General features: G+C 40.5%; 1 protein-coding gene across 1 annotated transcript in view; it reads right to left on the bottom strand.

Moving 5' to 3' along the window:
* Positions 1-12,640, bottom strand: part of LOC141162252 (heparan sulfate glucosamine 3-O-sulfotransferase 2-like) — a 98,508-nt gene extending 85,868 nt beyond the window's left edge. The window contains exon 1 of the mRNA XM_073648155.1: positions 11,976-12,640. Coding sequence (XP_073504256.1) covers positions 11,976-12,493 — 518 coding nt within the window. The 5' untranslated portion in view covers positions 12,494-12,640. The remainder of the gene's footprint in view (positions 1-11,975) is intronic.
* Positions 12,641-13,544: the final 904 nt, after the last annotated feature.

Raw genomic sequence — 13,544 nt, 5'->3', positions numbered from 1 at the left:
TCGTTCTTCAGGTATTAACACATATCTTTACTTTACAGTTTATTGCCTTGGACACCGTCCACCTCTGTTAAACAGCACAACATGAGAAGTGCTTACAAGATCTTTGCTACCAAGCTTGTAAGCACTGTTTGGAAACCACAGCTGTTACCTTGGCCAGCTTCAGTGCAGCGCTTACAATCAAGATAGCAGCGGTGGTCGGTCTCCTAGACAACAAGATGTAAAGAAAAGTGTTACTATCTCACGAACGGTTGCAAGTTTTAATAAGCAGCAAATCGCAAATGTGCTTGTTTTTACAAGCTCTTTCCAACAATATCCATTTATGAAGATGAGAATAACCTCTCTCCTTCCTGCTAGTCTCGTGACTTAAGTGAAGGGGCAGAATTACGATTAAATGCAGATCACAAAGTTGAACCACGACCTAAGTGTTGCTTCTTGGGCACCATTTCAATTAAACTTGTATGATGAGGTCTGATGTGCCAATTGAGAGCTCCCGAATCCAACAGCTGACATTATAAAGGAATATTAAACACAAAAATGCAGGAAATAATTAAAACATTCCTCAGCAATTCATCTCCAAACTCCTTTAATTTATTATTATTTTGTCTTACATTACAATTAAATTGAGAAATATATACAGTACAGACCAAAAGTTTGGACACACCTTCTCATTTAACCACTTCGCGTCAGAGCCTGTTTTTGCCTTTGTGACCAGGCCAATTTTTTCAATTCTGACCACTGCCAGTTTATGAAGTAATTACCCTGGAACGCTTCAACGTATTCCCCTGATTCTGAGAATGTTTTTTCGTGACATATTGTACTTCATGATAGTGGTAAAATTTCTTCGATATCACTTGCGTTTATTTGTGAAAAAATCGGAAATTTGGCGAAAATTTTGAAAATTTTGCAATTTTCAAACTTTGAATTTTCATGCCCTTAAATCAGAGAGATATGTCACACAAAATAGTTAATAAATAACATTTCCCACATGTCTACTTTACATCAGCACAATTTTGGAACCCAAATTTTTTTTTGTTAGGGAGCTATAAGGGTTAAAAGTTGACCAGCGATTTCTCATTTTTCCAACAAAATTTGCAAAAACATTTTTTTAGGGACCACATCTTATTTGAAGTCACTTTGAGGGGTCTTTATGACAGAAAATACCCAAAAGTGACACCATTCTAAAAACTGCACCCCTCAAGGTGCTCAAAACCACATTCAAGAACTTTATTAACCCTTCAGGTGCTTCACAGGAATTTTTGGAATGTGGAAGAAAAAAATTAACATTTAACTTTTTTCACAAAAATGTTACTTTAGACCCAATTTTTTTATTTTCACAGGGGTAACATGAAAAAATGGACCCCAAATTTTTTTGTGCAATTTCTCTTGAGCGTGCTGATACCCCATATGTGAGGGAAAACCACTGTTTGGGCGCACGGCAGGGTTCGGAAGGGAAGGAGCGCCATTAGACTTTTTGAATGTAAAATTTGTCTGAATAATTAGCGGACGCCATGTTGCGTTTGGAGAGCTCCTGATGTGCCTAAACAGTGGAAACCCCCCACAAGTGACACCATTTTGGAAACTAGACCCCTTAGGGAACTTATCTAGATGTGTGGTGAGCACCTTGAACCCCAAGGTGCTTCACAGAAGTTTATAATATTGAGCTGTAAAAATAAAATTTTCACATTTTTCCCACAAAACCGTTTTTCATCCCTTAATTTTGCATTATCATAAGGGTAATAGGATAAATTGCACCATGAAATTTGTTATGCAATTTCTCCTGAACACGCTGATACCCCATATGTGGAGGTAAATTACTGTTTGGGCACATGGCAGGGTTTGAAAGGGAAGGAGCGCCATTTGACTTTTTGAATGTAAAATTTGTTTGAATAATTAGCGGACGCCATGTCACATTTGGGGAGCCCCTAATGTGCCTAAACAGTGGAAACCCCCTACAAGTGCCACCATTTTGGAAACTAGACCCCTTAGGGAACTTATCTAGATGTGTGGTGAGCACCTTGCACCCCCAGCTGCTTCACAGAAGTTTATAATATTGAGCCGTAAAAATAAAATTTTCACATTTTTCCCATAAAAAATGTTTTTCATTCCCTAATTTTGCATTATCATAAGGGTAACAGGATAAATTGCACCATGAAATTTGTTGTACAATTTCTCCTGAGTACGCCGATACCCCATATGTGGGGGAAAACCACTGCTTTGGTGTACGGCAGGGTTCGGAAGAGAAAGAAGCGCTATGTTGGCTGGGATAGGCAGCAGACACCATGTCACATTTGAAGAGTCGCTGACATGCCAAAACAGCAGAAACCCCCACAAGTGACCCCATTTTGTAAACTACACCTCTCAAGGAATTCATCTAGGGAAGTAGTGAGCATTTTTTAATTTTTAAATTTATACCATTGGGCAGTGAAAAAAGCCTAATTATATTTTTACCACAAAAAAATGTTTTACCCTCAGATTTTACATTTTCACACAGGGCAATGGGTAAAAATGGTGCCGAAATGTGTCACACAATTTCTTCTAAAAGTGTCAATACCCCATATGTGGCTGTATCGTACCACTTAGCCATACGGTGAGATCTGGGGGGGACGGAGCGCTATTTGACAATTGGAGAACAAATTATTGTAGAATAGGCATTTGGATTTGGGAGCACAAAATTTTCTGAATTTCTTTTGGGGGGCAAGGACCATTTTGCTTTTCCAGAGCCTTTCTGCTACCAGTAACTTGGAAGTCCCTTATATTTTTAACAGATGATGGACCTGAGTGGGGACCAGCTTTTTTTGAGGACTGAGTTGAAGCTTTTATTGGGAACATTTTACGTAACATTTATCCGGCGCTCTAGGCTGAGCACTTACATCGGGGTTTCCATCTAATTTTCCAAGTGATGTAATTCAGATGAAACCCCTGCAGGATCCATTCACTGTAATGAGGCAGCAGAGTTATTCTGGACTCCGTCTGGCCTCTGTTTAGTGGTGTCCTTTTTTTCAGAAGTGCACAAAACTGTGGCCAACCGCACTTTTATGCACGCCTAAAACAAATGACACCGTGGGATCCCAGGCTAGACGGCATCCACAGTGGCCTATATCTGCCTCATTACAGGGAATCTTCCATCATGGGTTCTGGCTGAATCACGTATTTCAGAGATTTACACGGAAACTCTGGTGTAAGTGCTCAGCGCAGAGCACAGGATAAATGTGAGCAGAGCCTTACTGGGATCTTTGGGAGACATAATAAACAAATCAGTAGCAGGTGAATAATATTTGTTTTATTTATTTTTTATGCCGTTCCTAGTGTGATATAACTGATTAGATTACTTTATTCTTCGGGTCGGTGCGATTACAGAGATACCAGATTGATATCGGGTTTTTATGACTGACAGCTGTCACACACTAAAATACGCTTTTTTTTGCAAAATCTAGTTTTTGCATCACCATATTTTGAGAGCTATAATTTTTCCATATTTCGGCCGATAGAGTCATGTGACGGCTTGTTTTTTGCGGGACGAGTTGAAATTTTTATTGGAACCATTTTTGGGCACGTGACATTTTTTGATCGCTTTCTATTCCGTTTTTTGGGAGGTAAAGTTAACAAAAACAAACACTTCAGGAATTGTTTTTTGAGTTTTTTTTTATGCCGTTCTGCGTGTGGTAAAAGTGATCAGGCAGCGTTATTCTTCGGGTCAGTACGTTTACAGCGATACTACACTTACTGTATTTTTTTTATGTTTTGGCGCTTTTACACAATAAAACAATTTTATAGAAAAAAAAATATTTTTTTTGCATTGCTTTATTCTGAGCGCTATAACTTTTTTATTTTTTGGCTGATGGAGCTGTATGGCGGCTTTTTTTTGCGGAACAAGATGACGTTTTCAGTGGTACCATTTTTATTTCTATTCTGCTTTTTGATCGCATTTTTTTCCACTTTTTGTTTGGCGATATGATGAAAAAGCATATTTTTTTGCTCCGTTTTTTATTTATTTTTATTACGGTGTGCACAGAAGGAGTTAATTAGTGTGACAGTTTTATAGCTCGGGTTGTTTCGGACACGGCGATACCAAATATGTGTACTTTTTTTGGTTTTGTAATAATTTACGGATTTATTGGTTTAATATTTTATTTATTTATTTTTATTTATTTTGTGATTTTTTTTTTTAATAGTTTAAAAACTTTTTTTTTACTTTTTTTTACATTTTTACTTAGTCCCTGTATGGGACATTAATTTTTATTTTTCTGATCACTGATCTCATGTAATGTAATACACATATATTACATTATATGAGATCTTCACTGACTGTTTCAGTCAGAGTCTCCTGTCTGACTTCAGCTACATACAGGCTGAAGTCAGACAGGAAGGACACCATATATGGCAGAGCTGGAGGCGGTCATGTGACCTCCAGCTGCCATAGCAACCCCAGGTCCTCAAACGAAACGGAGGTCTTCGGAGGTAAGTGGACGACCCCCTCTCTTCCTGCTGTCTCCTATATGCCGCGATCACTAAAGATCACAGCATATAGAAGACAGCAAAGGGTTAACATCACTGGGACCTGATCTAATCAGGTCCCGATGATGTACCCTGTCAGAGCTAACGCTCTGCACCGGAATCGCAGTGCTTGCAGGACCCTGGGGGTCCTGAGCACTGCGAGACCACCCACCGTTTTTAAACGTCGGCACTGCACAGAGCCCGGCAAGCGCCGACGTTTATCTACAGTGGGCGGTCGGGAACCGGTTAAAGATTTTTCTGTATTTTCATGACTATGAAAATTGTACATTCACACTGAAGGCATCAAAACTATGAATTAACACATGTGGAATTATATACTTAACAAAAAAGTGTGAAACAGCTGAAAATATGTCTTATATTCTAGGGTCTTCAAAGTAGCCACCTTTTGCTTTGATGACTGCTTTGCACACTCTTGGCATTCTCTTGATGAGGTTCAAGAGGTAGTCACTGGAAATGGTCTTCCAACAATCTTGAAGGAGTTCCCAGAGATGCTTAGCACTTGTTGGCCCTTTTGCCTTCACTCTGCGGTCCTGCTCACCCCAAACCATCTCGATTGGGTTCAGGTCTGGTGACTGTGGAGGCCAGGTCATCTGGCGTAGCACCCCATCACTCTCCTTCTTGGTCAAATAGCCCTTACACAGCCTGGAGGTGTGTTTGGGGTCATTGTCCTGTTGAAAAATAAATGATGGTCCAACTAAACGCAAACCGGATGGAATAGCATGCCGCTGCAAGATGCTGTGGTAGCCATGCTGGTTCAGTATGCCTTAAATTTTGAATAAATCCCCAACAGTGTCACCAGCAAAGCACCCCCACACCATCACACCTCCTCCTCCATGCTTCACGGAGGGAACCAGGCATGTAGAGTCCATCCGTTTACCTTTTCTGCGTCGCACAAAGACACGGTGATTGGAACCAAAGATCTCAAATTTGAACTCATCAGACCAAAGCACAGATTTCCACTGGTCTAATGTCCATTCCTTGTGTTCTTTAGCCCAAACAAGTCTGTTCTGCTTGTTGCCTGTCCTTAGCAGTGGTTTCCTAGCAGCTATTTTACCATGAAGGTCTGCTGCACAAAGTCTCCTCTTAACATTTGTTGAAGAGATGTGTCTGCTGCTAGAACTCTGTGTGGCATTGACCTAGTCTCTAATCTGAGCTGCTGTCAACCTGCGATTTCTGAGGCTGGTGACTCGGATAAACTTATCCTCAGAAGCAGTGGTGACTCTTGGTCTTCCTTTCCTGGGGCGGTCCTCATGTGAGCAAGTTTCTTTGTAGCGCTTGATGGTTTTTGCAACTGCACTTGGGGATACTTTCAAAGTTTTCCCAATTTTTCGCACCGACTGACCTTCATTTCTTAAAGTAATGATGGCCACTCGTTTTTCTTTACTTAACTGCTTTTTTCTTGCCATAATACAAATTTTAACAGCCTATTCAGTAGGACTATCAGCTGTGTATCCATTAGAGTTCTGCACAACACAACTGATGGTCCCAACCCCATTTATAAGGCAAGAAATCCCACTTGTTAAACCTGACAGGGCACACCTGTGAAGTGAAAACCATTTCCGGTGACTACCTCTTGAAGCTCATCAAGAGAATGCCAAGAGTGTGCAAAGCAGTCATCAAAGCAAAAGGTGGCTACTTTGAAGAACCTAGAATATAAGACATATTTTTAGTTGTTTCACACTTTTTTGTTAAGTATATAATTCCACATGTGTTAATTCATAGTTTTGATGCCTTCAGTGTGAATGTACAATTTTCATAGTCATGAAAATACAGAAAAATCTTTCAATGAGAAGGTGTGTCCAAACTTTTGGTCTGTACTGTATATATTTCTCAATATATTTCTCTATATATGTATCTAAATTCTTCTCTGTGTGTCACAGGAAATCAGCCATGTCCTGTCTTCTCCTCCCTCTCCTGTGGCTGTGAGACAACTAGCTGCAGCAGGAGCCTTCCCCCTTTACAATGACTGCAGTAGAGTTAAAGATTATTAAACTTTGCCCCCCTGGCTAGAGGGTATATGTTCAGTCAGTCAATGTAAGAACTGAACTGATTAGCAGGAAATCAATCTATTGCGATTCCTCTGCTCCTTGTGTCTTGGACGTGGTGACTGATAGTTCGGTAACCCAATCTGGTGCAGGGGTGTGCTGAGCTATCGGTATTTTGATGGATAACTCAGCTGCCCAATCTGAGTCTGGGAGGTGCTGAGCTTCTTTCAGGTGTTCCCTGTTCCAGGTGATTAACCTGCTACTTAGATAAGTTGTCAGTCCCATATCTCTGCCAGATGTAGCATCTGCTCAGTGGTTTGCCTTGCATTTTTGTGCTCTGTTTTTTTGATCTTTTGCTGCTTTACCTTGGACCTCATTCTGACCATCCGTTTGCCTAGCCCCTTTGCTCTGATTCACTATCTTTCTGGTATTCTGACCTCGGAACATGACCTGACTTCGCCTTTGCCTTTTTAGTTTACTACATGCTCTCATGGTTTCTGACACATTTGGTTTTTTTACTTGAAAAAGACGCCGGTACAGCATTGAAACGCGCTGTTAATAAAAAGCCTTTTCATCATCATCATCATCATCATCATCTCTGAAGAATTGATTTACTTCAGCAGCGCAGCCCACTTACGTGTTCATCCAACTGGATCCTATGGAAAAGAGTGGCGCTGTTTTTGAAAATAAATAAATTAAAAAAATAGTAGACACATATTTTTATAACCTCATACATTTTTATCAGAACGGTAAATACTGAAAATATTCCCCCCAATATGTTGGTTGATTCTACCCTTATGACATCATGAACAGCCCCATGCAGGGGCATATATAGGAATCCAAGGGCCCCCTATACACTGATAAACCCTCCATTGCCAATAAACAACCTATTGGGTTCCCGTGATGGTGTCTCAGGAGCCCAAAGTGGCTGAGAGAGAACTCGTCTTTCTAACCACTTAGATGCCATCGTAGCTTTCACCACTGCACCTAAGGGGTAAACTGCTGTGATCAGAGCTGGCTCCTATTGCACCAGTTACTGGTGGGTGTGTGCTGTGTAAAACAGCCAGCACCCACCAGGTATGGCTCAGCCAAACAAATCCTCCAGACCTTTGCCATATATATATATATATATATATATATATATATATATATATATATACGACGGTTGTGGAGAGAACCGGCCCCCCAGTTCCTTCACCTGGGGCCATTGACCCTATAATCGTGAAATCAGGACAGTTGTCTATATAACTTATCTAAAAGGGTTCATGGGGTCTCATTAAGTGCATTAGATCACAGGTTGGTTCCATTTCTGCAAAAAAATGTATCAGACCGGTAGAAATATGTGCAGTGGCAAACGTCTGCAGTTAAAGGGGTTTTCCAGTTTAAAAATTAAGCCAAGAGCAAGGAATGGGTTAAAAAACCCTCCATACATAACACTTTAATCTGCTGCAAGTAAGTCCTAGTTATTTCTTTCCTACAGTGATCATGTGACCACTAAAGACAGTGATTGGCTGCTGCGATCATGCGACCACTAAGGCCAGTGATTGGCTGCAGCGATCATGTGATGTGAATGATATATGACATGTAATAGCTGCAGGTAGTAAGCAGGAAACTTGGGGAGCAGCAGGGGATATAAAACGTGAAAATACTTTTTTTTTAACCCATTTACTGCTGATAGACAAATTTTGATAAATTCTGGAAAACCCCTTTAATTAATTGAGAAAATTGAATGTGGAGCAAACCCCGAATAAATTACAGGGTCCATAAAAAAAATAAAATCTATACACTGATAGGGCTATTAGGTTTTGTTATTAGCTCTGGTTGAGTTATGTCCACCATAGAAAGGCTGTCCATTAGAAAACCGAGCCTGCTTATTACTATAAATATCGCCACCCTTAGGTTATCTATGGTATAGCAGCTTAAATTCAATCAAATCAATAGTGTAATACCAGACACAACCTATGGACTGGAGTGGCGCTGTTTGACTTTTTTGTCTAATTCGAGACAACTCATGGAAATAAGTCCTTCGCCGTCCACTAATGAATATATTATCAACAAAAACGGAAGCAAGACATGAGAATTTATAAGAAGTAGGTGAGTTCTCTCTGGTGCCATCACGAATAGTAACTGGAATATAAAGGACTCCACTTTTCCACTTGAGTTGTCTTCTACAGCATCTGCGTCTACATGATAAATATGGCCCCCGGCGGGGTCTGTGGCCCTCTCGTACATTGTAACCTCTGTCTCTCTTTTGATGTTGCTGAAGGGAAGTTTTTCCAGAAGAATGAATCCTTGTTGTACGTGATATCAGCCATTATTAGGAGGAAGTGATCGCTGTCCACTCAGGAGAGATCACGGAGAATCTCAGACATTAGGATACGGCCACACGATAATTGTACGAGGTTGTCCACTTTGGACAATCCCTGTTGTCAGAAAGATCCCTCAATGATAAGATGATGAAGAGTGGAGTCATAATGTGTGATTAGTCTCCCTGCAGCGCCACCTTAGGACAAGTTAAGCATTACACCATTTGATCTAACGCACAAACATGCTGGGACCTCCAGAAGAGGGAGAGACCCTCTCTCTAGACAATGTTGTTCATAGATGAGGAACCTTAAAGATGATACGTCACCAAGTCAAAACTTGTACGTTTGTCTCTTATTTTCGTCCTGCCGTTCTTTTGAGTATTCAGGGTTTTTTAATACATGATACGTTCCAGACTTTTTTATTTAGTGCTAGCTTTATGTTTAGTTTTTTTTACCAAGGGGGCGCCGCTCACACAGAGCAGCCTATAGACTCGTCCCCAGAGAGTCCTGTCAGCCACACCCCATTGAAAGCACCATAAAGATTAGCAATAAATAAAAAGGTCCATATCTCTGGATCTCTGATGGATTTTTTTAATTAAGAAAAAATAGGAATAAAAATAGGAGCAAAAAATGGACACTTTTGACTTGATGACATGTCTTCTTTAAGGGGAGATCCGCTCTAGTAACGGGATATCAGAAAATGGCTTTTTCAAAGTAACCAATCACTTTCTTAACGATTTTAAAAGGGTTCCAGAATTAAAAAATATATTGCTAATAGTAATAGTGCCACACCTGTTCAATGGTTGTGAATGGTATTGCAGGGTAGCTGTATTTATTTATTTATTTTACTCACTTATATAGCGCCATTAATTCCACAGACATTATGGGCACTGTCCCCATTGGGGCTCACAATCTATATTCCCTATCAGTATGTCTTTGCAGTGTGGGAGGAAACCCACACATTCATGGGGAGAACGTACAAACTCCTTGCAGATGTTGTCCTTCGTGGGATAAGAACCCATGACCCCAGCGCTGCAAGGCTGTTGTGCTAACCACTGAGCCACCATGCTATATTTACATTAATTGATCTATATCATATCTATCAATCTATCTATCCGTCTATCTATCTATCTATCTATCTATCTATCTATTATCTATTCATATATCTACTGTATCTATTATCTATCTATCTTTCTATCTATCTATCTATCCGTATATCTATCTATCTATATATTTATATTATCTATCATCTATCTATCTATATATATTATCTATCATCTATCTATCCGTATATCTATCTATCTATCATCTATCTATCTATCCGTATATCTAGCTATCATCTATTACCTATCTATCATCTATCTATCTATCTATATATCCATATATCTATCTATCTATAATGTTTATCTATCTCATATCTATCTATCTATCTATCTATCTTTCTATCCATCATTTACCTATCTAATCCTTTTATCTATTGTCCAATAATTTTATTTAAAGGTCTTCGGCGTAGTGGTGAGAAAATCTGTATATAGATCCTCATAAAGTGTAATAATAACTTTTTTCAGAACATCTATAACCTATAAATCCTTATCTATCTATCTATCTATCTATCTATCTATCTATCTATCTATCTATCATCTATTATCTATCTACCTATCTATTATCTATCTATATCTATCTATCTATCTATCTATCTATCCATCTATCTCTATCTATCTATCTATCCATCTATCTATATTGTCTATCTATCTCATATCTATCTATTATCTATCATATATCTATCCTTCTACCCATCTTCTATCTATGTGACATTTTAGCCCAGTGTTCGGCTCCTCTGCACATCTCTCCTGACATCTCAGCAGTATATCCCATCCGCACTATGTTTCGAGTCAGGAAACTATTGCCAAAACCCATAAACCCTCACCATAATCTGACTGACGCATATCATAAAAATGAAGTCAATGGTCTACAGATGACTGACTGACAAGCAGGCTTACGACAGCGATGGGCAATTACTACTGGGTAAATCCAAGGCAGGGAGAGGGTTAATGTGCTGCTGTAGAGCAGGGAGGACATGGTAATTAATGCCTGTATGGTCACTCCAGTGCTGGAACAAATCTGCGCCCCCCTGGGATCACACTGAGTGTCTCTAGATTTTCTTTCTACACTGATTCAATTATCTAAGAAATTGGTTCTCCATCTCCATGTGTCCATGAGCAGGACCTGGAGTGATCCCAGCTCCTTGGCCTGATGGGTGCTGGGATCCTCCAGTCTGCTGGAATCTTCAGGGTGAAGCCCCCGCAGGGATGCTGCTCTCCAGTGAACATTATACAATGTTGGAAGCCATCTGTCATGGTCACCTTGCTGGCAGGATTTGTGCAGTCCTTGCAATGCTTCTAGGTAACTGCGCTCAATCATTCTCAATGACTCCAGCTTGAGATGTAAAGTTTCAAGAATTAGAAATGATTTGACTCCTAAAATGGTGAAAATGGCAATGCTATCCCCATGTGACAGCGCAGATAGGCACAGAACTAGTGCTAACTTTATCTGTGCCATTGGAAACTGATTTAAAGGGGAAGTGTCATTTTTTTAAAAAAATATACCCTCCTGTTAGAGAGTCAATAAAATTAATAGGGGTCTTATATTTTTCTATACAAAAGTGAAAAAAAAAACTGACATGAGTAGAGAACTCTGATTGGTTACTCAGAATTTTTATTTATTTATATTATTATTTTCGTTACTATTTTTATTTATTTATTTTGATTTCCCCTTAATTAATTATTACGGTTATGGCATGCTAATGTTAACCCTATAGATAAGGGGATTGTAGAGGTAGGGGGAGGTAATGGCTACTTTTACTTGCTACTTTTCAATGTATTTTGAGTTACATTGGATTTTTGCATAATCAGGACCTTCCTTTTATTTCTCCACCGATCGTAGTGTGATAACTCAGCCTACTAGGGATATTAATTGCACTAAAATCATTAAAATAGGGTTAAAGACATCGCACAATTATATGCAACCAGGTGACTTCTGCCATGTCAATGTAATGGAAAAGATAGATATTTTACTTTTGATCGTAATCAAAATTTTAGGACGATCGGTAATAATGACGATTGTTACATGCCTTTTAAATAATCATGCCGGCAATGAAATTTCCACTTACCTGTACCAGTCCAACCCTCTCTCATAGTTCCTGTCAAAGAAGTGGGGTTCAGTGCCCATAGCTCTCACTTCTGGGTGCACCCTAATAAATTCCAGGACTGCTCTAGTGCCCCCCTTCTTGACCCCCACAATGATCGCCTGGGGGAGCCTCTTGTGCCCATATCTGAATGCAGCGGTGCTATTCCCGATGAGGTGCCCCTGGTGCTCGGTGGGTTTTTCTGGGAACCCCATTTTTTCAGGGGGTTCACTTTGATTTTTGCCACTCCAGTCGGTGTAAGGAGATAGATCCGTGCTGGAGAAAGCGAGTGCAGCTCCGGAGTGTGGGCACAGGAGCACCTTCTGCAGTAGTTTCTTGCCCCCCAATACTGGAGGGCAGCTGAGGTGCTGATAGTCAGGGATGTGCATGTTGGGGTGCCCACCCCGCAGGGTGAGGTTGTAGCAGAGCAGGGTGCAGGACAAGCACAGGGTGCACAGGAAGAAATATCTGCGGGCATTGCGGGGGCTCAGTCTGGGTGCCATGACTCCATGCACAGGGGCCACATTGTGGCCCCCTGGGCTCCTGCATGTGTGACTGTCCCGGTAAAGCTGCACACAGATGCCGGCACTGGTGGCTGGCACACACCCCCTGTCTGAGATCAGCTGGTGAAGGAGGGCTCTCAGATCCCCCACCCTTCTGTCTTAACCCACCCTGTGCTAAAACAGGGCAGAGAAGCATTACACAACGCTTAACCCCTGCCAGACTGCAACAAATCCAAGCCCCTGTCCTAGCAGCAGCAGCAGCAGCAGCCGGCATCCAGCGCTAGAAATGTCTGGAGTGTTACCTGGGAATCTGCCATCACTTATCACATCTAGATCGCAGACTTTACAATATTCCTCTGATACCACATCAGATTTTCCTCTAACTATCCTTTTCCTTTTTTTTTATGCAATTGGAATTCTGATACAGAAAGAGACAAAGGAGCTAATATTTCCTATGAAAAATCATTTTCTAGTGTAAATGTATTGAAAATATTGAAAAGCTTTGAAAGTTATCTTGTTTAAAAAGCATTTTTTTTGTGGAGTCCAAAAAAATGGAGAGGATGTCTGAGGCCAACTCTGATTAGTCAGTGTTCACATCTCTTCCTCTGTTTAGGCTCTGTTCACATCTCCTCTTCTGTTTAGGCTGTATTCACATTTTCCCCTCTATTTAGGCTGTGTTCACATGTCCTCCTCTGTTTATGCTGTGTTCACATTTCCAACTCTGTTTAGATTGCATTCACATTTCTGCTTCTGTATAGGCTGTGTTCACATCTCCTCCTGTTTAGGCTGTGTTCATATCTCCCTCTCTGTTTAGTATGTGTTCACATGTCTCCCCCTGTTTAGCTTGTGTTCACCTGTCTCCCTCTGTTAAGACTGTGTTCATATCTCTTTCTTTGTTTAGGCTGTGTTCACATCTCCTCCTTTGTTTAGGCTGTGTTCACATCGCTTCCTCTGTTTAGTTTGTGTTCATATGTCTTGCTCTGTTTAGGTTGTGTTCACATCTCCTCCTCTGTTTAGGCTCTGTTCACATATCTTCATCTGTTTAGGCTGT

This window comes from Phyllobates terribilis, unplaced genomic scaffold (genome assembly GCF_046119375.1).
Source record: "Phyllobates terribilis strain yellow unplaced genomic scaffold, ASM4611937v1 Scaffold_9__5_contigs__length_417890890, whole genome shotgun sequence".
In the NCBI taxonomy this organism is placed as follows: Eukaryota; Metazoa; Chordata; class Amphibia; order Anura; family Dendrobatidae; genus Phyllobates; species Phyllobates terribilis.
Note: the sequence above shows the minus strand (reverse complement) of the source record. Positions and strands in the feature narration are given on the sequence as shown.